This window comes from Aulonocara stuartgranti (genome assembly GCF_965226115.1).
Source record: "Aulonocara stuartgranti genome assembly, chromosome: 16".
Lineage (NCBI taxonomy): Eukaryota > Metazoa > Chordata > Actinopteri > Cichliformes > Cichlidae > Aulonocara > Aulonocara stuartgranti.
Window position 1 is genome coordinate 9,285,676 of NC_138952.1, and position 26,222 is coordinate 9,311,897.

Genomic DNA, 26,222 nt, shown 5'->3' on the forward strand with positions numbered 1-26,222 from the left:
ATTTAAAGTGAAAAGAACACAAAACACTGCAAACCACAACACAATTAAATATAAATTATAATATGAAAACTAAAAGAACATGCATATTCTCTGTCATATGGACCTGCATGAATAAACTTTCTCAATCCTTTATCATCTGCAACCGAAAATAGTTGTGGATGATTACTATACCTTTCTAATGTTGTTGTCCCTGCCTCTCTTTCTCTCTCTCTGGCTCTGTTCCTGTGCTACTGAGTGTAACTACCGCCCCTCCCCCCTCTGCCCAGCGTAAAGCACAAGGCTCGCGTGCAGAGTGAAGCGGAAAAAAGTGCGAGAGAGAGGCTGAGAGAAAGAAAAAAAAAAAAAAACCCCACGTGACGGCTCGCGATAAGGAGCCGGCTCGCGTCGTTCACGTCAAAGAGCCGGCTCTAAGAGCCATTTCGTTCGCGAACGACCCATCACTAGTAGTTGTATGCAGAGTTTCAGCGGATTACAAATCAGAACCTGCCCAATACATTCTACGCTGAACTTGACCGCCATCTTCCTCGACTGATGACCTTATTCAGCCAGGGCATCAAAAACTGGGAAGACAGCAGATGCCCTGGCTGAAATTCTAAGAATTCACAATGAACAGGTAATAATAGATTGTTACACATTTCATAGGTTGAACCAGTGGAACATTGGACAGGTTCAATGATTTAAATGAGCTTTTTGAATTTTGCTATTACTCCACTTTGTGTTTGCTATTTGTCTGACTGTATTAAAGATGTGAACAGGTTATTTGTGGACATATGTTCTGATTTGACTGTTGTTTTTGTTGTTGTTCAGTAAACTCACCAGTATATACAATTCTGTTTTTATCTGGAAATAGGAAATCCATGATATCCACACCAAGCGCACTACCGTTCTCCACGCCCTTCCTGTCTATCTGCGTGAGGATGTCTCTGGATTTTTCAGAACCTGCACTGTGAGTGTCCTTAAGTATCTAACAGATACTACTGTGTATATAAACAGTGCATCAAAGTACAAACATGTATTTTGATGCACTGTTTGGACTTATCTTTGTTTAGTCTACCCATAAGGTTTCCATGTATGGTCTTTTCTGTCTCCTCACTACGAATGAACTGAATTGGTGTTTTGTTGAAAGTGATAAGATGTTTAGTAAAACATTTTCCTGTGTATTTCCTTTAGCTTAGTTTCAGTCTATCTCACACCACTTGATTCTCTGGTGAATTAGCTGATTTATGTGTGCAGAACATGGATCTTCTGTTTTTCACCTCTTACAGTGAGACTCAGGTCTCCCTTGTAAAAGAGGTATTTGATCTCAGTGGGAGTTGGTAAAATGAGAAATTATATGTCGTCTGTTGTATTTCTTGGGTTAGATTGTGATTAGTATCTCTTTTTCATTAATTCAGGACGAATCTGATGAGTTGGAGCTTGATGGTGTTGAAGTGGCCCTCTTCACTGTCATCAGTGACCATGACACAACAAGTCCAGTTCACTACCAACCTGTGAAAATCTCTGTCGTCATTGTAAGTGATGCCGTGTTCAGTCTCCCCAGATTTGGTGAAGCCTTCCTGGTAATGTTTGGACTGATCTATGCACTTCACCTCAGCTACCCCAAAGGCCTGACCAACACTTTAGAATTTACTCAAAAGATTTTATTTGGTCTAGAAAGTGGTAAACTGTCACCCAGGTTACAGACCCTCAAGAATGACTTGGTTATTGTAGGAACTCATCTGAAAGAAGGATGCAGGGTGAAGCATTATAAAAGGCTAGTTCAAAGTTCTCTCCTTTCATCTAAATAATGCCTCAAAACATTATTGCATTACTCTACAGGTGTTCAGCCAATAGGTCCAAACTATACAATGTGCCTTTGTTCTCATTAACATAATGCAAAGCAACACTAATGTTTTGTATGTTTTAATGTTTTTCGTAATACTATTTCCAAAACATTGTGGGCTGCGCAAGATGACCTAAATTTCACTGTTTGATACTAGTTAATGTAAAACAAATAGCATTGTAATTCACTCAAATTGCTGCCTTGTTGTCTTATTCAGATATTAGCCAGAGAGCCAAAAGCACATTTTGATATTATTAATTATTATTTGGCATTATTTTTCATTACTCTGACAGTTTTCCTGACTAAACAATTTTTGGTCTACTTATTTTAATTTATAAATGTTTTTGTTAATTATTTTTAATTAATTTAATTTTTTTTTTTTATGTATTTAATTTCAACATAGTGCTAAAAGGGAGCAGGCAAGATACTGTTCAATGGCAGATGTTTATGACTTTTGCATATTAAGTTACCGATACTCAGTGTAATTGAGGCAATCAATTGCCTCAAAAATTTTAAGTTTTGGGTCACATGTTTTTAAGTATCAAGTAGTCAACATATTTGACTAACGTGTACTTAAAATAATGACAACACAAACTAATAAACATTTGAGTTTTGTTAACATAAAAATAGTTGTGGTTGTGTACTTATTTTTTATAAGTTCTGTGAACTTATTTCTTTGAATTTGTAAACTTGAAACTTTAAGTCATATTAACTGCAAATATTTGAGTTGACCGTTCTCAAAAGATACAAGTACCATGTAATCCAAACTTTTACTCAAAATTTGACTTTTGAGTTGATCAACTCAAAAAAATTGAGGCAATCGATTGCCTCAATTTTTTTGAGTTCTGGTAACTTATTCGGGTTTACAGTGTTTCTAAAGTCTACCTTACTTTTCTGACAAAACCCTGACTTGAACAAAAAGGTGTCTCTTATTTGTTTTAAACCATAGAACGTCATTGTGTGTGTTGTCTCAGAGTGATTTCAGAGGGGACAGTCATATGCCGGACAGGGAGGTCACTGGATCCCACGGCGTCTGGAGGAAGACTGAGTAGGTCATTACTGTGGAGGTTGAGGCTGCCAGAAACACTTGTTCCGAACCCACAGATGAAAGCCAACCCAGTAATGATAAACAAATTAGGCTAGGCTACACAGAGATGGAACCTGCAGATGTGGTTGCTGTCCGCTTCCAGACATGAAAGCTGCTGTGTCGTCCAGATTGAATTACATTACTCGTTTACATGGCAGCGCCCTTTTCATTGGGGAGGCAGACACAAGATCCACTTTATGAGCTCTGTCCTGTACATTGAGAGCAGATGCTATGCAATGTGAATTTTACACACCTCAGTGATTCCTTAAGCCCTCGATCAGCAGACTGCTCAGATTTCTGCTGCAGCTTGCATCCACGATCAGTCCTATGGTGTGAAAACAGGTGCTTGAATCATCCTTGTGATTGTCCACTAACACTAAATTGCCAGTGAAAACAAAAGTTACATAAATAAAGAAAAGTAAAGAAAATTACGGTCTCACACACGAGTCAAACCCTAGTTTCTAAATGATGTTAGTAATAGGAAATTCTATCTTTAACAAAAAACAATTACACCACTTTGTCAGCCTCGCTGGCGTCAAGAATCATTAGTATTACTCCTATGCTAAAGCTTTAGTAGAAGTTGCACATCAGTTGGTGTCCCCGCCCCTTATCCCCCTTAAAATCCTAACTTGAAGATGCAGAATTTGCTCTGTGCTGCAGTTGTAAGACCGGCACTCGAATCCTTCCTTAAACCCTCTCCCCAGTCCCTACTGACATTGTCGTGATGTTACTGCTTTCTCACTGCAGTCATGTAGAGCTGGGCGATATGAGATTTTTTCATATCACGATATGTTTTTTTCATTTCAGGCGATAACGATATCTATCACGATATCAGCCAAATAACTATATTTGTAAGATTTAAATGTGCCGTTGCTCACAAGTAAAATGTGAAATAATCAGCAGCTTGTTTTTATTTAAATATTTATTTCCCATAATAAGTTCAACAGGGTAGATGTACTTAAGGAACATGAGACTTTTTCAGATAAATAAAGGCAAATATTGCAAACTACACAAAAGGCAGCCGCTAAAGCGTTTAAGTTTCAAAATAGAACAAACGAAACAGACTAAATTGTCAATTCCACTTAGAAACAAAATATTAATTCTAAAAATAAATCTTAGTTTGTTTTACAGAAGAACAGACAAAACTGACTAACTTTTGTCAATATCAAATAAACTGAGAACTAAAAGGAAATTCTCAATCTCTCCTTGTTGTATAGCTTAGCTTTTCAAACAGTTTTAACAGTTACTTTAGTCTGACAAAAGCCGAATGACGAATTAGCGCTTCCAGTCAGAGACTGAGGCTACGTCCACACGTACACGGGTATTTTTGAAAACGGAGATTTTCGGTTTTCGTTTTAAAAAATAATCCCGTTCACACGTAAAGGCAGAAATGAAGGAAAACGCTGCTATGAACATGCCAAAGCAGCAGGTGGCGCTAGATTCCTAACCGTGCAGAAATGTTGGCCAATCAGAAGTCTAGAAGCCTCGGTGGGAAAAAGTAAACAAAGCTGGGGCATAGAAGCAGAACCGAGTCGTATGTGTGGACGGACAGTAACTGTGTGTATATGTAAGCATTTAAACACTGCAGAGAGTAGAATTAACAGTAACAGTATTGTAGAAATTCATTTCACCGAAACAATAACGTGGCGCACAGTGTGACGCATGCACCAGTTTATTGTATTTCCAGACTTGCTTTCGGCACAATTTACAGTGCACGCTACTCTGTTTTTTGTCAGACTTGAAATAACCGAAATACCTTCAAACTACGGAACTTCTATGGCTCTTCCGTTCGACAATCTCTCCGGCATTGGAACCATCATCTGTTTTCTCTTCGGTCACGCTCGGTTGATTTTTCTAGTCGGCACACTCATTTCCTCCATTACGCGCTGGCTCCATTACCCGCTGGCTGCTTCCCAAACAAACACACGTGCGGCTTGGCACTTGTGCTGTACGTAACAAGTCACGCGACGTGACGCTGCGGCTGTGATTGGTTCAGCTCTGCGCTACTGAATTTGGATCGGCTGACCTTTTTTTTTTTTTTTTTTAAGAGGACAAGAGCGGCGAGGTCTATCGCGATAGCTTAATTTCTCTATCGAGTAAAAGTTATATCACGATACATATCGTTATCGTTCTATCGCCCAGCTCTACAGTCATGCAATTTATTCTGTAAAAAGCTCTTAATGTTGTGCTTTTATTCCCCTTGTTTTTTAGTGTATTGCATTTATAAAATGAGGTTGCTGTTGTAAAGTGTGTGACTTTGGGTTATCCTTTAAGTGTGTGAGCTCTCATAAAAAGAAAAAAGAAACTTGTGGGATTAAAATATAATTACATTTTATCATAAGAATCAAGAATCGCACTAACTGTACCATGACATAAAACATGTGGCATTTTACCCAGCTAACTATTTTAATTGGAATTATGTTTTGTAAAGTATATTTTTTGTTTTTATTTTTTGTTTTTGAAGGCTCTGATAGGATGAATTTCTTAGACAACCAAGAAATTGAGGCACTAGTGGCTAACACTGTATTTTAAGCGAAAGCATAATTCTGGCAACCACTACCAATCAGCAATCAGAAAACCAAAATAAAAATAATGATGAGGAAAATGCAAATAGTTCATCCAATCTGGGAATCACATCAGCTTTAAGTAAATCATGCTAGCTCACTGCATGTGACAATCCCACCACCTCCTAACAACAGTATGTTGCTGTCATTAGAAGGACCACATTGTGTGATTATTTCACCAAGTGTCTGAATAAAATTTGACCAACTAATTTAGTTTGTGTGGCTATTTCTGTGTGTATAGATTAATAAAATGATTAGGTTCCATTCAGTAATCCAAATCAAGTGAGTAAACTTTGGAAATAAATCAAGAGAGGATACATACACATAATTCGGTAGTAGAAGTCATGAGCCGAATCCGACAGGCCATTGCATGAACTCCTCTGGGGAGTTAGCTTGCAGCACATGTTCAAATTGAATGTTCTGGGTCTTATTATGCTGCAGCGAGATTCAAATCCACAACTGTGATGTTTTTGTTAGCGAGGCTGACAGAAGCGAGGCTGCCATATCGCGCCATCGGCCCCTCTGGCCAAGACCAGTAGGCAAGTAGGGTAAAGTGTCTTGCCCAGGGACACAACGACCAGGACAGAGAGCCCTGGGATCGAACCGGCGACCTTCCGGTTACAGATGCGATTCCCAACCCCCTGAGCCACGGTCGCCCGTCTAGCAGTTGTTAAGACTGCTAGATGAGCTGTTAGTGACACTGAGTTAGTCATGACTATGCTTTCTGTGTTTTTTCTCTCCCCTTTTGGTATCCTGTTCCTGCTGGATGAACCACTTCATGATAATCCTGATCTGATGACTCCGCTGTGCTATCCTGCCTGGTAGATTCTCCTTGCTGCAGGTGTATGCTTCTGCCAGCTGGATGCTGTTACTGGATAGTACACCGTTCCAATGGAGCGGTAGGAACAAATTGAAACACACTAAAAGAAAAGGGTTATTGTTTAAAATTGTGTTTTAATAAATGTGTTAATGTTAATTAAGTGTTCATTGTGTGCTGGAGGTCCTACTGGTCCTATGGTGGAGCAGCTATTACCTCTCCTTTAAGAAACTAGCCTCTGATGGGATACAGATATTTGGGACACATTTCAATTCTTGTAAGGGTTTAAAAAATACACAAACTTGGAAGAGTTGGCTGGATTTGTACAAAATGAGAAGGCTGGCAATGGAAAGATGCAATTTGATTGTTACATGTTTAACCCTTTAAAGTCGGTCGGAGCAGGCACGCTCTGTTTTGCGTAACTATTTTGAAATCCCTGTAGAACCGGGAACCGCGTAAGCTAGCACAATAATTTTTTTTGCATATGAAACCAGAGTTGTACTTAAATCTTATGCCATCAGCTTGTCCTAGGTCACGGTTTCCTTCCACATATAGCTTTGCAAAAATTGCATTAAAAGCGCTTGCAGTAACAAAAACATAATATTCCAGAAACACGCTTTGCCGATCCGATCAGCTGTTCGTATTCCAGATGTATTTAATTTGCAATCAAGATGGCAGAGCTGTAATCGTGCTCTAAAATTATATATTGTAATAGGAAAATTGTAAAGTTACTTAACCTGTGAGTCCTTGGTAAAGACATTCTCTTCAAAGTGAACGCTGCAAAGATGAGATGCAAGTTTCAAATACAGTACATTTCAAGTACATCCTTCTTATGTTAGCTGGCCACTAGTTCAGTCTCTGTGCTACACCATCACCTACAGGACAACTTCCAAAAAAAAAAAAAACAATAACAACAAAGAATAAAAAAACAAAACATGTAGTTAAGATGATGGTTTTTAATTAGCTGCTGTAAAACAATGTAATAACAATAAATAAATGCAACATGACATTAACTGCTTTTTAGGTAAGTACTTTATATACTTTTGGAGAACTGTTAGATCATCCATGTTTTCTACAGTCATTGGTTTGCTGGACAAAGTGGCCCACCCGAGGGGTCCCCTGCCATCAACCAGCAAGCCACCCTGGCTGAGGATCATCTGGTTGCCAGGGCAGAAGGAGCAGAGCATGCCAGGCAGTCATGGAGGTACAGCATTCTAATAAGGTGTCAAGGGGGTATACACCAGGCTTTGGTGGACACGGGCTGCGCACAGCTCCTGGTTCACCAAACCCCGCTTTGCCCCGGGACATTATTGGTGTTGGAGTGGGTGGAGGTTAAATGTGTACATGGGGGCATTCACAGACAAAACACATGGAATAAAGGCTGCAGTCAGTTTGTACCTGTGGCGTCCTCTAATTTTAGGAACACGTTGGCAGGGATTTAATAAACTTTTGGGGCAGTATGTGGGGTTCTGATCACGATATTAAGTAGTGTGTAGTGTCTGCGTGGCGCTCTGCGGTGATGCAGGGTTGTCCGACGCTGATTCCGATGATTCGCCCCACAGAAGATTTTCCACTGGTGACACCCTACGCTCAGCCTTTGACAAAGTGATAGAAATTGATGATCACTTCCTGCTGCGTGGACCTACCCTCGCTTTGTACTATTGAATGATCCTAACAGAAAAAAAAGAGTTAACACTGACTTAATAAAAAAGTGTTATATTTTATCTCAGATAAACTAGTCAGTGTTTATTAGTGTTTGCTCAACTAGAAGTCTTCATAGTAGCATCCACACATCAAGTCTTTAAACAAATAATGAAAGGATAATGAAAGAAAGTTTAATGTGAAATTACTGAATTATATGAAATATTATGGCTTTGTCTGCCAGAGTGTTTTTCTTTAAACTACTTGGGACACTGCCTTTTAGTGATGTCACTAAAAGGCAAGGTTCTAATGTTGTGTTGCCATAGTCTCCGGAGTTTACTTTTAAAGCTCACTTACAGAACTGACTTATACAGCTTAGTTAGAAAAGTCAAGCATCCAGACATTTGAAGGACTATTCACTCATTAAGGTGACATTTTCTATTTTAAAAGTTCTCAAAAAATTAAGATGAAAAGGGAAACAAGAAAAGTTACGACTGAGGCAGATAAGAAAGATCCAGGAGATCAAAGTAAGTAAAAAAAAAAAAATCCCCCAAATAACAGAATGTACATTTCTAACAATGTTGAGGCTCTGTGTATAAAACGATTCATTTTTAGAGGATTTAAATCCTGGTTTTGATTGAAACTAACCTAAGTGCAACATGTCTAATCAAAGAAAGGTTACTGGGGCACTTTGTCTTTTGGTAAAATAATGTGACAAGTTTATTCTTGGACTGAGCAGTGAAAACAGAGCAACAAGTGTCATCAGTATCTAGACTTAGTAGACCTAGTATGGACTCGTGTTGGTGTGTTTTTTATCAAAAGGATAAACTTGTTATTATATTGTAAGAAAAAAATAATTTAAAATTCAGTGACATCAAAATCCTTCTAGTCCTGATGTCGAGCGCTCTTTTTCACTAATGTGTTGTTGTTGTTGTTGTTTATAGATTGTAAGAGCAGGATGGCTAAAAGAAAGGCCAGTCCTGAAAAAACGACCCCCATAAAAAGAAGGAGGGCCTCTGAGCAGGCTGGTCCTTCCACCAGCTCAGATGCTCATGTGGTCAGGGGAGTCAAGCGAAAGGTCCAACAAGATGAAGCGGGGACAGCCAACACAGCAAAGAAGCGTAAACTTCTTGACCATGTGAGCGGTGACAAGGGGCAGGCATCTTCCTGGTTGGACACTGGTAAAGGTAGGCTAATTAGTTGAGTGAGAGGTAGATTAAGTGTACATCTGGTTGCTAGTTTGAAGATATTAGCGTTTGGGAGATATTTGTGTCTATTATCTAATAAGCTGACGTGCTTTTGGTGTTTTCCACATCTGCAGACTGCAGCATAGAGATTTCAGAGAGCTGCAGTAAAAACAAAAAGGCTGGCAAAAGGAAAGCTGCGGGAGACACCAGGGACCCACCTAAGAAAAAGAAAGTGGACCAGGACAAAACCAAAACTGTTGCCAAAAAGTCAGTGGCTGAACAGAAACGTGAGTAGCAAGCAGCTTGGCTTTTATATTCAGGTGAAGAGCAAAATGAACATTTAGGGTACAGCAGAGAGTAATTTGTGTGACAGCTGTAGTAAAACCCAATTTGTGTTTGTCTGTTTAGGTGACTTCCAAGCGAGATACGTGGAGGAGCACCGGCTTGGAGAAGGAGGATGCGGAGCAGTGTTTGCTGGCTACCGCATAAAGGATCATTTACCAGTAAGTGTTCAGATGGTGATAGTAAGACAGGCAGTAACGCAGATAAGGGATAATATCGTAAGCTGTTTTACACCTTTAATTATGTCATACTGAGGAAATGCTCATCAATGCCCTGTGTCTTTTAGGTGGCCATCAAACACATCCCAAAGGGGAACGTGTACTGCAAAGTGAAGGTAAATATGCAAGACTTGAATTGCTTTTACATTAGTGGATTGCATGCAGCGTTCACCTGTGGAACGTCTGTGCCTCATCATCCACTTTGTTGAAATATTTCAGGATGATAACGGGAAGAATGTGTCAGTGGAAGTTGCCATCATGCTGAAGCTTGCAGCTGAAGCAGATGGATCAGTGGAAACATCAGCCCCAGTGTCTCTGTTGGAGTGGTTTGACTTTGGCAGAGAGCTGATCCTGGTGATGGAGAGACCTGTCCCCGCTGTGGACCTGGATAAATACATAGAAGAAAATGGAGGATTTTTGCCAGAGGACAAGGCCAAGGCAAGTTGACTTGCCTTAGAAGAGTCTTAGACTCTACATCATTCAATCAAAGCACAGAGTGTTAGAGAAACATTAACCCATTGATTGATTATTGTCTTTTTCATCGTTTCCAGGTAGGGCTGGGCTATATCATACCGTTCACGGTAATACCGGTGTAATTTTGGGCAACGATAGGAAAATGAAATATCACGATAGAATATGGGTAAAACGCGCATGCGCAGTGCCCTTGTTTACATACGCACATGGCGGTGACGCAGAAAGAGAAGAGCAAAAGTGGATCGTTGAATGAAACGGATGAACCAGAACTGGTTTGTAAAAATGCTGCAACTTTAGTGGTGTGGAACTGGTTTAGCTTTTGTCCGTCAGATACACAACAAAGCACAATTTTTGGTAGCGAATGCTAGCGGGGCGTCGTTATTACCGTGTTGTTTGGAAAATACGGCACACTTAAAATCAATCCTTTGATTTTTCTGAAACTCGACAGTGCCCCTTATAATCCCGTGTGACTTATTGATGAATTCTGGTTGTGTTTACTGACCTCAAAACGATTTTATGTACACGGCAACTTTGCTAAGCTACAAAGCTGCACCGCTCGATGGATTGTCGGAGCATTACGGCTATCGTAGGCAGGCGCCTCGCGGAGTGATACGTACTGCACCTCAACATTATATTACCGTATTGTGTGTGTATAACCTCTTTTTAAGTTTTGTGGATATTATACATGGTTATGCTGAGGATATGTCGGCCAATTTCCACTGGAAATGCCTTTTGGTTAAACTGTCAGCAAGGAATTTGCACTGTTACATTTTTATATAACTATAATGGACATAAAAAAACAGCTGCTTGTTTAAGTGAAAATACATTGATGGGGTTTTTTGCACTAATAAAGTTGTAGAGTTGTAAAGTATTTTGTCTAGTGTCAATTATATCGTCAGTTATATCGTTATCGCAACTTTTCAAATGTATATCTTGATAAATATTTTTGGTCATATCGCCCTGCTCTATTTCCAGGTCATTCTGAAGCAGCTGGTTGATGCTGCGAAGCACCTGGAGGATAAACACATCTTTCACCGGGACATCAAGAGTGAGAACATTCTAATTGAGACCGGCTCAGATGTACCGCGTGTTCGTATCATCGACTTTGGACTGAGCTGCTTTGTTAAGGAGCAGTCGCAGTACCGCGTCTTCTATGGTAACATATTCTGCTCTTGCTCTTCACAGATGTCACAATTTTCGCCTTTTGTTTTAGAAGAAATTGCAATTGTCTCTGTTTATTAGGTACAGAAATTTACTCCCCTCCCGAGTGGTACGGGCGCAGTTGCTACAGGTGTGGACCCACCACGGTATGGCAAATGGGAGTGGTTCTGTACGAAGCGCTTCATGCGGGAGACTTTAACACCACGAGCTTCCTCAAAAAGCGCCTGAAATTCAAAAGACATCTGTCCAAAAGTAAGAAAACGTCACACTTCAAGACTGACTGATGGCTTGGACCACTGGAACTATCATCTTCATGTTTTTTCTCTTTCCTTTCTTTCCAGACTGCCGGGATTTCTTGGACGCGTGTTTAACCAAAGTCCCGGAGACGCGGCCAACGCTGGAGGAGCTACAGCATCACACGTGGCTGAGATAAGCATATCACACACACACACAAACACACACAATTCAGACGTTATCATTTATGTGTGATGTATGAATTACCTTGCTTTTTTTCAGGAAATAATTTTTTTAATTGGCCCACTTTAAATTTCAGTGTTTTGGAATTCCTGTAACCCCCCCAGCCATCCCAGGAAAGGGGATCTCTCTTTGAATGGGCTTTCCCGAGGTTTCTTCCCGTCAATCTGGCCCCCCCAGGGGAGTTTTTCCTCGTCTTCATAGAGAGCTTGGGCTGGGTCAGGAGCTCCATCAAAACTGTCTTTATTTAATTACTCTAATGTAATCATATACTTTAAAGTAATCAAATAAAAGACAGTAAAAATCTGAAGACTTGAAGTAAACTTCCATTAAAATAAAACTTGTTTAATTCATCTTTGCTGAGGATACTGTGTTATTACTATTTCAAGGATTGTATTTTACCTACGATGTGTTTTGAAAAGTAAGCAAATTAAAAGGTAAATCAGGTTCAGGTATATACAAAAAAGTCACGCTGCCACTGCTCTGAAGACTTGCATCTGTTGCCCTAACCCCCAACCAGTCTTGACAGATTCTAGCAGAGGTTGCAGCAGTTTTTCCTTCCCACTGTTGCTGATTGTTTGCTCATAGTGGGCTGTCTGATTGGTGGGATTCTTTCTCTAATATGGTGGAATCTCTACCTTACGATGTAAAGCGACGGATGTGATTTGATGCTATAGTTACGATTGAATTTATTTGTTAATGTCCGTTCAAGAAAGTTTGATATTTCTTAATATCCGTCTATGCTCAGTGTGAACTGTGAGCTGTTTGACTGATCACCTAATGTGTGACAAAAGAATGCGCTGTGATGCTAATGACAGTCTGCGCTCTCTTACCTGTCTGCAAAGGTTGGCCATAAAATTACTGCTGCAATTTATCGGAGATGTGCAGAAGCAGAGGCAATTTACCGGATTTAAAAATGATGTAATTCATGCAATATTGGTTAAGCTACTGTTAAGACATAACGTAATAATTTAACAAACTGTGTTTATTTATTTATTTCTATAAATATTTCTATATATATATATGTGAATTCCACATTTGTTCCTTGTACTTAACCTAAATATTCAACATCCTCACTGAGGACTGCAGAGATTGACAAAAACAATCTCAAAAACTATATCTCAATCTGAGCTTGGATTGAATTTGCGTGTATGTCCGTTCAGTGAATTAGTCAAGTCAGGTGTGACTTTTTAAAAACAGAACAGAACCACTGTTGTTAAGCTTTATGCAACAGTTGCCCTAGATTAACAGTACTGGTGATTTCAAAATATGATTTTATGTTTCTGTAATAGTTAGATCAAAAATATAATGCTTAAAATTAAGGAGCTTGGAAAGAAAAGCGTCTGGACTTCTTTTAGTTGCTTGAAGGCGTTTCACCTCTCATCCGAGAGGCTTCTTCAGTTCTAAGAGTCAAATGGTGGAGAGTCCCAGATTTAAACCCAGTGAGAGTACCCCCCCAAAGAGGGACAAGGACCCCCTGATGATCCTCTACCTAATCACATGTGCCAAGGTGTGAAAACAGGTGTGGGTCACAATCAGCCAGGGTTTCGGGTGAGCTCATTGTGAAACCTGGCCCCACCCTATCATGTGATTTCCTGAGGCCAGATGCAGTGTTGCCAACTTAGCGACTTTGTCGCTATATTTAGCGAGTTTTCAGACCCCTTAGCAACTTTTTTTCTAAAAAAAAAGGCGCTACAAAAAGACGTGAAAGCGCGTATCGCTTTTACTCTCAACAAGCAGCGGGTGCTATAACGCAGTCAGTTCTTCTTTTACTCTTTTACTCTTGTGCTGTTTTGTGGATCACGAGGTTTAAAACTACTTATAAACAAACACACACAAAGTAGCTCCACCACAGTGCCTATTTCGGGTCACTTTTGCCGGTCCAAGCCCGGGTAAAGGAGCAAGGTTGGAATTGTGACATTAAAAAGGGGCAACAACGTCACATTAGAAAGGTATAGTAATCATCCACAACTATATTCAGTTGCAGATGATAAAGGATTCTGAAAGTTTATTCATGCAGGCCCATATGACAGAGAATATGCTTGTTCTTTTTGTTTTCATATTATAATTTATATTTAATTGTGTTGTGGTTTGCAGTGTTTTGTGTTGTTTCACTTTAAATTTGTAAAAGGAAAAAGCTGAAAATTTAAATAGTTAAAAGTTGAAATGTGAATAGTTGATCTTTGTATTATATGATTTATTTATTACATTTTATGTGGAGTGAATAAATAAAAGTATATTTACGGTGGCCCCTAGAGACAAAGCATGTAAAAACTCCAAAACACGTACGAACTCTGAATCACGTACAAACCCTAAAGCACGTACAAACTCCAAAACAAGTAAAAACACGTACAAACTCCAAAACATGTACAAACGAAGCACGTGAAAACTCAGAAGCACATAAAAACTCAAAACACGTACAAAAGACATCAGAAGTGCTCCAGGATGCTGGGCGCAGTGTTGAGCTGTTACCTAGTGGCTACACAAGCCAGCAAGTACCAACGACCGGATTTGGTGTGTGGTAGTAACAGGTAAATGAACCTTTTTTAAATTATTTGAATATATATGAGTGCCTGTGTATAAATACACAAACAATACACACATGCTTTCAATTGTGTAATTTAAGTGATCTAGTAGCTCTGCTTTGGAAGTTCAGTTCATGCTAGAAATGTGTTTTGGCGTTTGTACATTTTGTCTCTAGGGGCCACCGCATATATTTATATATTAACATATATAAATAAAAACTTTTTTTTTTTACGTTAGTAATTCCTTTCGTGCATAATTTTATATTATTGTTAATAATAAATTAACTAGAGAAAGAAAACAACCTGAAGAGCCGGTTCGGAGCCGAAAGAGCCGGCTCTTTTTAGTGAGCCGAACCGAAAGAGCCGGATCTCTAAAAAGAGCCGGAAATCCCATCACTAGAACGCGATAGATGCGAACAAAAACGCCCCTAATTTGACATGTGCACATTCGCGCCTCAACGCGTGTCCAAGAAAAATCCATTTTGACGTGCGTGAACGGGGAATGTGGGAGGAAGTTTTGCCAGACGGTATCTTTGCAAGATGGCAGCTGTCGAGCTAGCGCTTGAAGAGAGAGTCTCCCTTCTCTATGTACTGTGGAGAGCAGAGCAGTGACGTAAAAGACGTCCTCGCCATACCTGGGTCCATCAGGTCCTCCAGAGGCGTGAGCAGTTTGGTGAGTTTCACCATTTGCTCCAGGAGCTGCGCCTGGATGACGGCCAATTCCAGCGATATCACCGTCTTTCACTCGGCCAGTTTGATGACCTGCTTGCCCGCGTTGGTCCCAGAATCGCCCGCCTAGACACCAATTACAGGCGCTCAATCCCACCTGCAGAGCGCCTGTCCATCTGCCTGAGGTTAGTAAAAGTATTTAATACAGTAGTCCTTTATTGATACCTGTGCTAATATATGCTAAACCATCTGTTTATACACTGCTAACATGGATGTGCTATGCTAACAGTGAATGCTCTCGGTGTTTACTGATAGCAAACTGTGGTACAGAGACGACTGTTTATAATATTTCTAGTGATACTCAGACGGTCTCATGAAGTCCTGATTTAATTCGATTTATGCTGTTATCAGTGTTTGCAATGACAGCATGGCTGTGGTGTCATATCAATGTATGCGCTCGGTGTTTGCTGATATCAAACTGTAGCATTAGGACCACTGAGTTAACCTTTGTAGTGATACTCACTCCTTTTTATTTAGACCTGGTTTAATTCTGGGATAGTTGAATATTTGTATATAATCACCGCAGACTGTTTTAGATTATATCTAATATATATCATGTAATTATCCTTATAATTACAAAATGTTTTATGTAAGATTTATGTTTTGTAATTTGTAATTTTGGAATTTCAATAATGTATTTTGTAACTGCAGTACACATAATACTCATTTTAAACAATTTTGTCCAGGTTCCTTGCCACCGGGGACTCCTTCAGGACCATCGCGTTCAGTTTTCGAGTTGGTGTGTCAGATCTAGTGATGGGATTTCCGGCTCTTTTTAGAGATCCAGCTCTTTCGGCTCGGCTCACTAAAAACAGCCGGTTCTTTTGGCTCCGAACCGGCTCTTCAGGTTGTTTTGTTGCTTTAATTAATTTATCATTAACAATAATATAAAATTATGCAGAAAAGGAATTACTAATGTAAAAAAAGTGATTTTATTAATATATGTTTATATATGGCCCCTAGAGACAAAGCACGTACAAACTCTAAAGCATATACAAACTCCAAAAAGCACGTACAAACTCCAAAACACATTTCTAGCGTTAACCGAACTTCCAAAACAGAGCTACCCAGATCACTTAAATTACACAATTGAAAGCATGTATGTATTGTTTGTGTATTTATAGACAAGCACTCATATTTATTCAAATAATTTAAAAAAAAAAAAGTTCATTTACCTGTTACTACCACACACCAAATCCGGTTGTTGATACTTCCTGGCTTGTGTAGCCACTAGGTAACAAAAGCTCAACACTGCGCCCTAGCATCCTGGAGCACTTCTGTTGTCTTTTGTACGTACAGTGGGGCAAAAAAGTATTTAGTCAGCCACCGATTGTGCAATGTCCCCCACTTAAAATGATGACAGAGGTCAGTAATTTGCACCAGAGGTACACTTCAACTGTGAGAGACAGAATGTGAAAAAAAAATCCATGAATTCACATGGTAGGATTTGTAAAGAATTTATCCGTAAATCAGGGTGGCAAATAAGTATTTGGTCACCTCAAACATGGAAAATCTCTGGCTCTCACAGACCTGTAACGTCTTCTGTAAGACGCTTTTCTGTCCCCCACTCGTTACCTGTATGAATGGCACCTGTTTGAACTCATCATCTGTATAAAAGACACCTGTCCACAGCCTCAAACAGTCAGACTCCAAACTCCGCCATGGCCAAGACCAAAGAGCTCTCGAAGGACACCAGGAACAGGATTGTAGACCTGCACCAGACTGGGAAGAGTGAATCTACAATAGGCAAGCAGCTTGGTGTGAAAAAATCAACTGTGGGAGCAATCATCAGAAAATGGAAGACATACAAGACCACTGATAATCTCACACGATCTGGGGCTCCACGCAAGATCTCATCCCGTGGGGTCAAAATGATCATGAGAACGGTGAGCAAAGATCCCAGAACCACACGGGGGGACCTGGTGAATGACCTGCAGAGAGCTGGGACCAAAGTAACAAAGGTCACCATCAGTAACACACTAAAACGGCAGGGAATCAAATCCTGCAGTGCCAGACGCGTTCCGCTGCTGAAGCCAGTGCATGTCCAGGCCCGTCTGAAGTTTGCCAGAGAGCACATGGATGATACAGCAGAGGATTGGGAGAATGTCATGTGGTCAGATGAAACCAAAGTAGAACCTTTTGGTATAAACTCAACTCGTCGTGTTTGGAGGACGAAGAATACCGAGTTGCATCCCAAGAACACCATACCTACTGTGAAGCATGGGGGTGGAAACATCATGCTATGGGGCTGTTTTTCTGCCAATGGGACAGGACGACTGATCCGTGTTAAGGACAGAATGAATGGAGCCATGTATCGTGAGATTTTGAGCCAAAACCTCCTTCCATCAGTGAGAACTTTGAAGATGAAACGCGGCTGGGTCTTCCAACATGACAATGATCCAAAACACACCACCCGGGCAACAAAGGAGTGGCTCCGTAAGAAGCATTTGAAAGTCCTGGAGTGGCCTAGCCAGTCTCCAGACCTCAACCCCATAGAAAATCTGTGGCGGGAGTTGAAAGTCCGTGTTGCTCGGCGACAGCCCCAAAACATCACTGCTCTCGAGAAGATCTGCATGGAGGAATGGGCCAAAATACCAGCCACTGTGTGTGCAAACCTGGTAAAGACCTATAGTAAACGTTTGACCTCTGTTATTGCCAACAAAGGTTATGTTACAAAGTATTGAGTTGTATTTTTGTTATTGACCAAATACTTATTTGCCACCCTGATTTACGAATAAATTCTTTACAAATCCTACCATGTGGATTCATGGATTTTTTTTTTCACATTCTGTCTCTCACAGTTGACGTGTACCTCTGGTGCAAATTACTGACCTCTGTCATCATTTTGGGGGGGGGGACTTGCACAATCGGTGGCTGGCTAAATACTTTTTTGCCCCACTGTATTCTGAGTTCGTACGTGTTTCTGAGTTTGTACGTGTTTTGGACTTTGTACGTGCTTTGTCTCTAATGGCCACCATGAATATACTTTATTTATTCACTCCACATAAAATGTAATAAATAAATCATATAATACAAAAAACAACTATTTACATTTTAAACTTTTAACTATTTAAATTTTCAGCTTTTTCCTTTGAAACAAATTTAACGTGAAACAACACAAAACACTGCAAACCACAACACAATTAAATATAAATTAAAATATTAAAACAAAAAGAAGATGCAAATTCTCTGTCATATGGGCCTGCATGATTTCTGAATCTACTATACCTTTCTAATGTGACGTTGTTGTCCCGCGCTCTTTTTTTCTCTGGCTCTGTTCCTGTGCTACTGCGAGTGTAACTAACGCCCCTCCCCCCTCTGCCCAGCGCAAAGTACAGGCCGCGCATGCGGAGTTTAGCGGAAAAAAGGGCCCGAGAGGGTGAGAGAAAGAAAAAAACAAAAAACCTCACAAGCCGGCTCGCGTCGTTCACTTCAAAGAATCGGCTCAAAGAGCCATTTCGTTCGCGAACGACCCATCACTAGTCAGATCATCCCCCAGGTAGCAACGGCCATCTGGGACTGTCTAGTGGACGATTTCATGGCTGTGCCTTCAACTGAAGACTGGCGGTCCATCACAGAGGGATTCCAGGAGCGCTGGAACTTCCCTCTGTGCTGTGGAGCTCTGGATGGGAAGCACGCCCAAAGGAACCCCATATATCATATAGGAGACACACACATTGATATATCCTAAATATTTATTCCATTTCTTTTTTTGTGGTGCCCAAATTTATGTACCTGCTAGATTTTGTTTAAACAATTATTGCACACTTTCTGTAAATCCAGTGAACTTCTTTTCACTTCTCAAATATCACTGTGTGTGTCTCCTATATGATATATTTAACTGACATTTTTTATTGTAACAACGATTTATACAGGAAAATAATGTCTATTAACAAGGTTGCCCAAACTTTTGCATCCCACTGTATTAGTATATTTTGTCATTAGTATAATATGAAATAAATTCTACATGTGTCAAGTCGTGTGCCAACATTTGCTGTGTAATAGAACTGAGACATTAGTCATTATAAAAATTTATTTGAAATAATATTAAAATTCTCAAACAGAAAAACATTAAACATAAATATATAAAATATAAGTGTTTACAGAGAGACAGGAATAAAAAGGACCCAGCTGCTCTCCAGAGCAGGAACAAGGCTGAGGAGGAAATGCTCCATTGGAGACTGGTGTGGCCTCTTCAGGGACTCCAGGATGGCCAGCTCCACCGCCGATGGACCGTCCTGGGACCCGTCCCTCATCTGCCTCGGAGCTGTCCTCCTCTGTGGGCCTGTAAAACAGCACAAAACACAAAGAAATGAGAAGGCTGCTACTAGATTTTAATTTCAACATCGAAAAAAACAAACAAACAGGATATAATCAGATTGGTTGTAGACATTTAGTAAAGGTGATCACAAGGGAATCCCACTGAGTAAAAAGCTATCAGTGCTTGCTGTACATCTGATGCTACAATTACATACTAGTGATGGTAAATTTGATTCTTTTTACTGAATCGAGTTTTAATGAGTCACTCACCAAAGTGAATCGGATTTTTGAGTCATTTGATTCACTGGGTCAGTTGACCAGAGAGTGCAAAAAATTTACATTTTCACTCAAACTTAATTTGTTTCTCTTTTCATGTAAATCCCACTGCTAAGATGAATGATTCTAAAAAAACAACTATTTTATAGAGCAAAAACATTTCTAAAATTAAGCAATTTCCTATCAAAACTGCTTAATAAACATTTATTTTGTTTATTTTTATTTTATTAGCACTTTCCTTAAATGTGTTAAATATATATATTCTCATCTAAATGTCCACTGAGCCAGGGGGCGGTAATGCGCCTTAACATTGGTTGCCAACCAAGAAGAAGAAGAAGAAGAAGCTGTGAGCCAGGAGGGAGGGGGTGAGTGAGTGAGTGATTTGTTCGCTTGCTCTATGATTCAGCACAGGAGGGAGGGGGTGAGCGAGTGAGTGATTCGTTCGTTCGCTCTATGATTCAGCACAGGAGGGAGGGGGTGTGTAGCTCAAATGTGCTGTTAGCAGAGCAATGCTACTGTGAACCGAGGAGCTATTTTCTTGATGTGAGCTTCTACTCAGGGTTTTTTCTTCCAGTTCAGAGCAGAAATGCTTTTGTTAAGAAACTGGCTGTTGTCCCCCCCCACACAATTTTAATTATAAGCTAGATATATTTCTACTAAGCGAATTAGTTTGCTAACAGAAACAGGGATGAGTCAGTGAGTCAGTTGGGCTTGTGAATCATGATTCACGAGTCAGTAAAGTGATTCTCGAGTATTGAACGATTCGTTCATGAATCGAACATCACTATTACATACCTGTGGTGCAGCAGCAGAAGCTCAGGGACTGGGGAGGCAGGAGAAGCAACAGGGGATGCTCTGCTGCAGAATCAGTTGGTTCTATCAATACAGTATTAAATGTTAACAGGTTGAATATAATAATCATAGAGTAGACAGTGGTCCCTCATTTATTGCAGCAGGGGTTCTCAGAATAACTAGCCCCTCGCCACACACTTTATACACTTTTTTCCCCACACACATGAACATTGGTCACAGTTCTCACAATTGATTCTCAAAGTGCAAACCTTTGTAGATTGCAAAACGTAAAAGTATTATTATGCCGCGTTTTGTCTTCATCTGCCTGCCACTTTCGTGCGCCTTTTCCCCTCACAGTGCAGGTGTCTATTTCCGAATGAGGGTCATAGTTATGGGTGTTTTTGTGCTGTTTTTTCTATTGGACGTGATGGTTATCAAAACCAAACATGATAAATTTGGCAAGCGCAGGAGACACGACACGGAGCAGATTTGTCAATCAGGCTGCAGAATGCAATGCTGTACTGTGCAATAAAAAATCACAGAAAAAGCAAAGCAGTGACAGATGAACAGCGGGACCACTGTGTGCTGTTTATTAATAAACAATAAAATATATTCCTAAATGACAACATGCATAAAAGCAGAACGGTATTTGTACGTCAGTGGGAAAATAGCGGTGGCTTGCTAGCTTTTGTGCGGCTTCCCCGGGTCAGCGAAAACTTTCAAAAGAGAAATGAATGAACTTACCAGGTTGCCCGATCTCTTTACATATCTTCCTCCAAGCTCGGTCCTTTTTATTCCTGTCTCGGTACAGAAAGCAGCTGGTGTCGTACAGCTCCAGGTTGTTTGCTACGGCATTGATTAGCCTTCCCTCCATTGAAGTATGAAGGGCTTTGGCTGGATCTGCCCCTTTGACCTAGGTCACAGCCACGTCACCAGGCTCCTGATTGGTTGTCGTGGCGTGATTTGACAGTTTAGATTTTGGAGTTTAGATTTTTCCAACTCGAGCGGTAGACGCGAAACGCGCGTATGCACAAATGCAACACAAACACTCACGCGCGTGGTTTTTTTCGCGAGTCAAACAGACCGACGCATGTTTCAGGCGTTTTCGCAACTCAAATCTGCACTGAAAAAAATATGTTGTTGGATTTACTTAATTCAATGGTGGACATTTGTTGCACACAGATGTTTTGCTTTGGCAGCAACTTAAACAATTGAGTTAAATTAACACAATTTATTCATGTTCAATAAACCTGTGCAATTTGTGTTGATAAAATGTGACTTAAACATGTTTTGATGAAGTAATTTGAGCTCTTGGAATATTTTAATCCTTCACAATTTTCTCACGTTATCCCAACACGATTCAATAACTTTTACCCAATACTACTTGGTCACTTAAATACTACATGTTATCTTCAAATTACATTTTGCTATTATATTCTAGTATCAAATACACAATTTTCAAATGGAGGCCTTATAACAGATTGTATTGTTCTCTTCCAAGATGGTTGCTGGCATCCACCAGTAACCTTTCAAAACAACATGTCTAATTTCACTGCAGTAGGTAAAGAATTAAACTGACATTACTCCTCTACTGAATCTATATAAATCAACAGTTAAATAATGTCAGTTCTTCCGTGTTCTCTGGAATCAATCGCAGCAAAGAAATTAGACTGTTTCTTTTGAAAAATGTTGGGAAAGAACAATACAAAACATTCTATTTAAGGCCTCTGACATCAAGATTCAGTTAAACAACAATTATAACTAAACAATTTGAGGTAATGTTAGTTTCCATTAACATTAAATTAGGTTACTGAATTGGCAAACACCTTCCTATTAACACTACCCATTTTACCCCAATAACTAAAGAAATTAGCACTTGCAGGTCAAAAACTTTATTCAAGAGACGCAAAAATAACATTGATACAGTGACTGTCAAAAATTACAGCACTGATCATACTGTGACATCTTGGTTCAAAACAGCACACTTAGAAATATTCAACGTTCTTTACTTCAACTGAATGAAACTGAAAATACCATTTCACACGACCCATATGGGATATTTAGACTGTATAACTGTTCACGCTACATCTCTTCACTAGTAAAAGAAAGAAAAAATACAAAGAGAAATTTAAAAATGCTGCCAAACAGACAAACAGAACTTGTACAGAGCAAAAGGAAAAACAAACAACAACAAAAAACAGCTCGTCCTCATGGCAGTTGCAGAGTATATAAAAATGAACCCTGCGATCCGTTCCTGGAATTGAGCTTCAAAAATGCAGCAGAACAAGTGTGAGATTTAAATGTCCTCTCACCTAGAGCTGGTCACCTCACATGCATAACAGTGAGCTTCGTTGCAGGAGCAGTTTTGTCTTAGTTGTGAGCTTTTCTTGAGAGCTGAGTTGCATCCAACTCCATTACCACCCATTGAATCACCTCAAAAGTGTAGCAGAGTTGTGATGGGTAACTCATGTTGAAGGAATAAAAAAGGTCCAAACAGCATGGCTACTGCAAAGGTCACGTTATCCAGATCTTGAAGAACAACATCAGAAAAGTCATTGCCTGGCGCATCTCTGGAGACAGATGTTCATTGTGGTTTTCTCAATCTGTGCAGTGGCCTCAGTCAAGTCCTGGTTAAACACAAAACATTTCTTTAAGATTCCTTTTTAAACTCATCTCTTTTGAATCTACCAGTTCTAATGTTAGAGTAATTTAAACCAATGCAAGCAACATAGTAAATAGCTATAGCCAAAGAGTGGCCTGCCATGCTGCCATTCATGGTCTAACAGAGTTTCTAAGAGAGGGTGAAAAACATAATAATTTCAAATGCTTTACATTAGTTTTTGTTAGAAAGACACCGGCCCATCAGAAATCCAGGCTATGTCACTCAGAAGATGTTAGAATTTAGACTTTCAGCCCCACAATTTGGTTAGCTGTTGGTCAGTTGGTCTTTTTTTTTTTTTTTTTCAAACAAAAGCTAATGTAAATACTGGTGGGATTTTCCTTTGTTCATTAGAATGACAAATTTAAAGTTTTTTCACACTGATGTGACCCCTAATACAGGGGTGGGGGTGGGGCCTCAAGGGCCGGCGGCCGAGTTCACTACCAGGCCTCATGTGAACTTCAAATTATTAAAGAGGACTACTGGTCCTAACCAGTCCAATGAGGATCAAGTGGATAACTAAATGCATTTTTAAAGGTTGCAAATCCACAATCTACTCATAAAACACTCACCATGAACTCCTGCACCAAGATGTTGCAATTGTCTTTCACACAGATGCGGAGCACTTTGATGAGGGACTCCGAGCATTAATGTCATCCTTGACTATTATAACAAAGAAAACAGAGATTTGTGAACTTTTCAGTAGCACAGAAGAAAATGATCCCAGACAAAAACTCTTGACTTTTTAAACCAGTCAACATGCAACACCAGCAATATCAAAAGCAATATCACCAGCAATATCAAAAGTTCCTGTTTGACATCAACTTTATGGATATATAGTTTCCAGAACATTTATTTTTAAAAAAAGATAAATTTTTCTCAGTGGGCCAGTAAATGCATGACGAAAATTATGGCATCCTTTTAGTGGAATCATTACTCACAGGTAATAGTTGACTGTTTCAATGGATGTAGCATAAAAATTTTACTGACCTAATGCAATACATATACACTTTGTAGTTAAAGAATTTTAAAGTTCTTACTGTCATAATGGCAGCTACATCCTTTAGCTTTGTGCCCTGTTCCCCCGATCACTTTGCAAACACTTTCAGCAGACTGTCAGAGAGAAACTCAGCTCCGTCAGAAACCTTGACTGTAAAGGCATGGTTGGGATGCACTGGAATGCTGCATTTTATCTGAAATGACATAAAATTATTTTGAAATAACAGCAGGCACTGTGCTTGGTTAATCAGTAATGTTTTGTTGAATAAAAACTGTGTTTCCAGATCTTATGGGATTAAAAAAAATCCAAAGATGTTTGTTTCTGATTTGCAACCCAACAACCCACAAGTTACAACCTCATTTCAGTTCAAGTGTGCATTAATGCGAGTCCAGTAATCACCTTTCTGGCAATACATACAGGTATAAGTTAAACCTATGGCAGATTTTGGATTTCTCAGTTGTATTAATAGGGTGAGTATGCATGCACCTAATAATTATAAAAAACCTATTATAATTAAGTTACAGAAACGAAAATAGAATATACTTTCTTACCATAACACCTTGAACCCACAATCCATCAGCTGACTCCTGGTGAAATGCAGAATAGAGGTCGTCTCTCAATGTGCAGCAAAAAAAACAAAAACAAAAACAAAAGGACAGCAGGTGAGGCCAGGAGGGGTAGGGATGTAAGCTAGCATAATGCCGCTGATGATATTAGCTAAAGCTGTTCAATGTCCAAAATCTCACTAACACCATGGTGCAGTAAATACACAATGTAACTGAAGAGTCAGTTGGCAAATCTATTCACACAGAAAACCAAATTATGTTATGAGTGCCTCGTAATTAGGTTTAATGTGATATTACGGCTCTTGTGCCAAAGACAAATTCAAATGAAAAAGCGCCAATTCTTTGACAACAGATAAAACAGCAAATAAGCTAACGGCTCTTTTTTAGCATGTTACATGGCGACACTCTAGACGTTTAACTACATTTGGCTGAAATATGGTAAATATTAATTCAAAAAATCAAGACATACCAAAAACGTAGAGTTGGCTGCTCGACTTGACTGAGATGGATGCCTTTTTTAAACCACGATCCAAAGCCCGCGAGATGAAATCACGCGTGGTTTCACGAGATTTAACGTTGCTATCTTATTGACTTACTTCACCTGAACATGATATGAACAATTTAATACACCCTTTCTGCATATCATGTAGTTTTTACACTATATAGTTACATTTAACTTTAAAACATGAGGCAATTGTGTTAAATACATGCAAGATGCTTACATAAATCCAAGAGATGGCCAGTCCCTTTTTTTCAGTGTGCTTCCGAATTTTCGCGGGAGCCGCAATCGCGGGTCATCACGCTTTTCCATTGACTTTACATGTAAACCTGACGTTCTATTCACGTCCATCGTGTTCGGTGTGAACACACCATTGGTCACATTACCATTGTTTAATTATAGTCCACAGACAGTGCATACCTACCTACAACAGCAAATGTCACATTGGCAGGCGGTGAGTCACGACAGAGTAAAAGTAGCGGGGCTTCGTTAGATGTGACACCGAGAGGCTCCATCTCACAAGTTTCTGGATGTTTTTTCTGCTTTTACCTCTGAACCTTATTAGGCTAAAAAAAAAAAAGTAAAAGGAGAACCTGGAGCCGATGACAGGAGACGTCTAGAAGAATTAATGAGGTCAGCCATTTTGGTTGGTTAACAGTATTATTTTTCAGTGGTTGGGCCAGGCTGTTGTCTGCAGGAAGAGAGGAACATATGACATTTGCCTAATTAACTTGTGCTGCTGGTGGCGAGTTGGACTTCTACCATCACGGCGAGGACCCGCCGAAGATGTTTCTGCTGCTAAACCATCATTAAAAGGAGAAGCTGCTGGCTAGTTTCCCCTCAGCCTGTCATATTATGACTTATTTTTTATCTGTTCTCTGTTCTTTTTAGCACTGAATCTTGTGCCAGAACATCTGACAAGGTTCAGAACGAGGGCAGAAGAAGATTATCAGGTTGCTGTGTTTTCCCCTGTTGAAGTGGGCAGACAGGGCTATGTCACCTGTGCAGAGATGAGGAGCTCTTAGGGCAAAGCCTCTGCTTTGGCTTAAGAGCTGAGTTAAACCAGGCAAAAACAGGTGAAAAGAATACATTTCTTTGCAGGTCTGTGTCTCTCTTGGTTAAGACTGTA

At 39.8% G+C, this 26,222-nt stretch overlaps 2 protein-coding genes and 1 long non-coding RNA gene across 7 annotated transcripts; 1 reads left to right on the top strand and 2 right to left on the bottom strand.

The window, feature by feature from the left end:
• The first annotated feature begins 775 nt into the window (after positions 1–775).
• Positions 776–12,140, top strand: LOC309691248 (serine/threonine-protein kinase pim-1-like). Of its 2 annotated transcripts, XM_082508846.1 has the most exons (13): positions 776–946; positions 1,395–1,511; positions 2,797–2,870; positions 6,299–6,372; positions 7,369–7,494; positions 8,876–9,118; positions 9,253–9,405; positions 9,527–9,621; positions 9,747–9,794; positions 9,898–10,116; positions 11,128–11,308; positions 11,395–11,565; positions 11,655–12,140. In XM_082508846.1, exons 3-13 carry the CDS (start codon positions 2,821–2,823, stop codon positions 11,744–11,746), a joined length of 1,452 nt encoding a protein of 483 aa, XP_082364972.1. In that variant the 5' UTR covers positions 776–946; positions 1,395–1,511; positions 2,797–2,820; the 3' UTR covers positions 11,747–12,140. The 2 variants fall into 2 exon arrangements, with proteins under 2 accessions (XP_082364972.1, XP_082364973.1); XM_082508847.1 differs by lacking the exons at positions 776–946; positions 1,395–1,511; positions 2,797–2,870; positions 6,299–6,372; positions 7,369–7,494 and adding an exon at positions 7,554–8,458.
• LOC309691253 (uncharacterized protein) lies at positions 9,982–21,452 on the bottom strand. Of its 2 annotated transcripts, XM_082508854.1 has the most exons (4): positions 21,114–21,452; positions 20,373–20,453; positions 18,270–19,326; positions 9,987–10,062 (listed from the first exon to the last, which is right to left on the bottom strand). In XM_082508854.1, exons 1-3 carry the CDS (start codon positions 21,241–21,243, stop codon positions 19,142–19,144), a joined length of 396 nt encoding a protein of 131 aa, XP_082364980.1. In that variant the 5' UTR covers positions 21,244–21,452; the 3' UTR covers positions 9,987–10,062; positions 18,270–19,141. The 2 variants fall into 2 exon arrangements, 1 of the variants encoding a protein (XP_082364980.1); XR_014271923.1 differs by lacking the exons at positions 18,270–19,326; positions 20,373–20,453; positions 21,114–21,452 and adding an exon at positions 11,595–11,669 and having other exon boundaries at positions 9,982–10,062.
• Positions 21,453–22,359: 907 nt separating this feature from the next.
• On the bottom strand, positions 22,360–25,359 carry LOC309691255. Of its 3 annotated transcripts, none has more exons than XR_014271924.1 (5): positions 25,064–25,359; positions 24,580–24,643; positions 24,069–24,221; positions 23,601–23,691; positions 22,360–22,996 (listed from the first exon to the last, which is right to left on the bottom strand). It is a non-coding gene; the product is annotated as an uncharacterized lncRNA (long non-coding RNA). The 3 variants fall into 3 exon arrangements; XR_014271926.1 differs by having other exon boundaries at positions 24,580–25,195; positions 25,317–25,350; XR_014271925.1 differs by having other exon boundaries at positions 24,580–25,358.
• Between the last annotated feature and the right edge of the window lie 863 nt (positions 25,360–26,222).

Excerpts from the sequence above, each read along its gene's own strand:
- LOC309691248 (XM_082508846.1), top strand. The coding sequence starts at position 2,821 with ATGCCGGACAGGGAGGTCACTGGATCCCACGGCGTCTGGAGGAAGACT. Across the intron at positions 6,373-7,368 it reads TACACCGTTCCAATGGAGCG|TCATTGGTTTGCTGGACAAA; the intron begins GTAGGAACAAAT and ends TGTTTTCTACAG. Across the intron at positions 10,117-11,127 it reads TGCCAGAGGACAAGGCCAAG|GTCATTCTGAAGCAGCTGGT; the intron begins GCAAGTTGACTT and ends CTCTATTTCCAG.
- LOC309691253 (XM_082508854.1), bottom strand. The coding sequence starts at position 21,243 with ATGGAGGGAAGGCTAATCAATGCCGTAGCAAACAACCTGGAGCTGTAC. Across the intron at positions 20,454-21,113 it reads TAAAGAGATCGGGCAACCTG|AACCAACTGATTCTGCAGCA; the intron begins GTAAGTTCATTC and ends CTGTATTGATAG. Across the intron at positions 19,327-20,372 it reads CTTCTGCTGCTGCACCACAG|GCCCACAGAGGAGGACAGCT; the intron begins GTATGTAATAGT and ends GCTGTTTTACAG.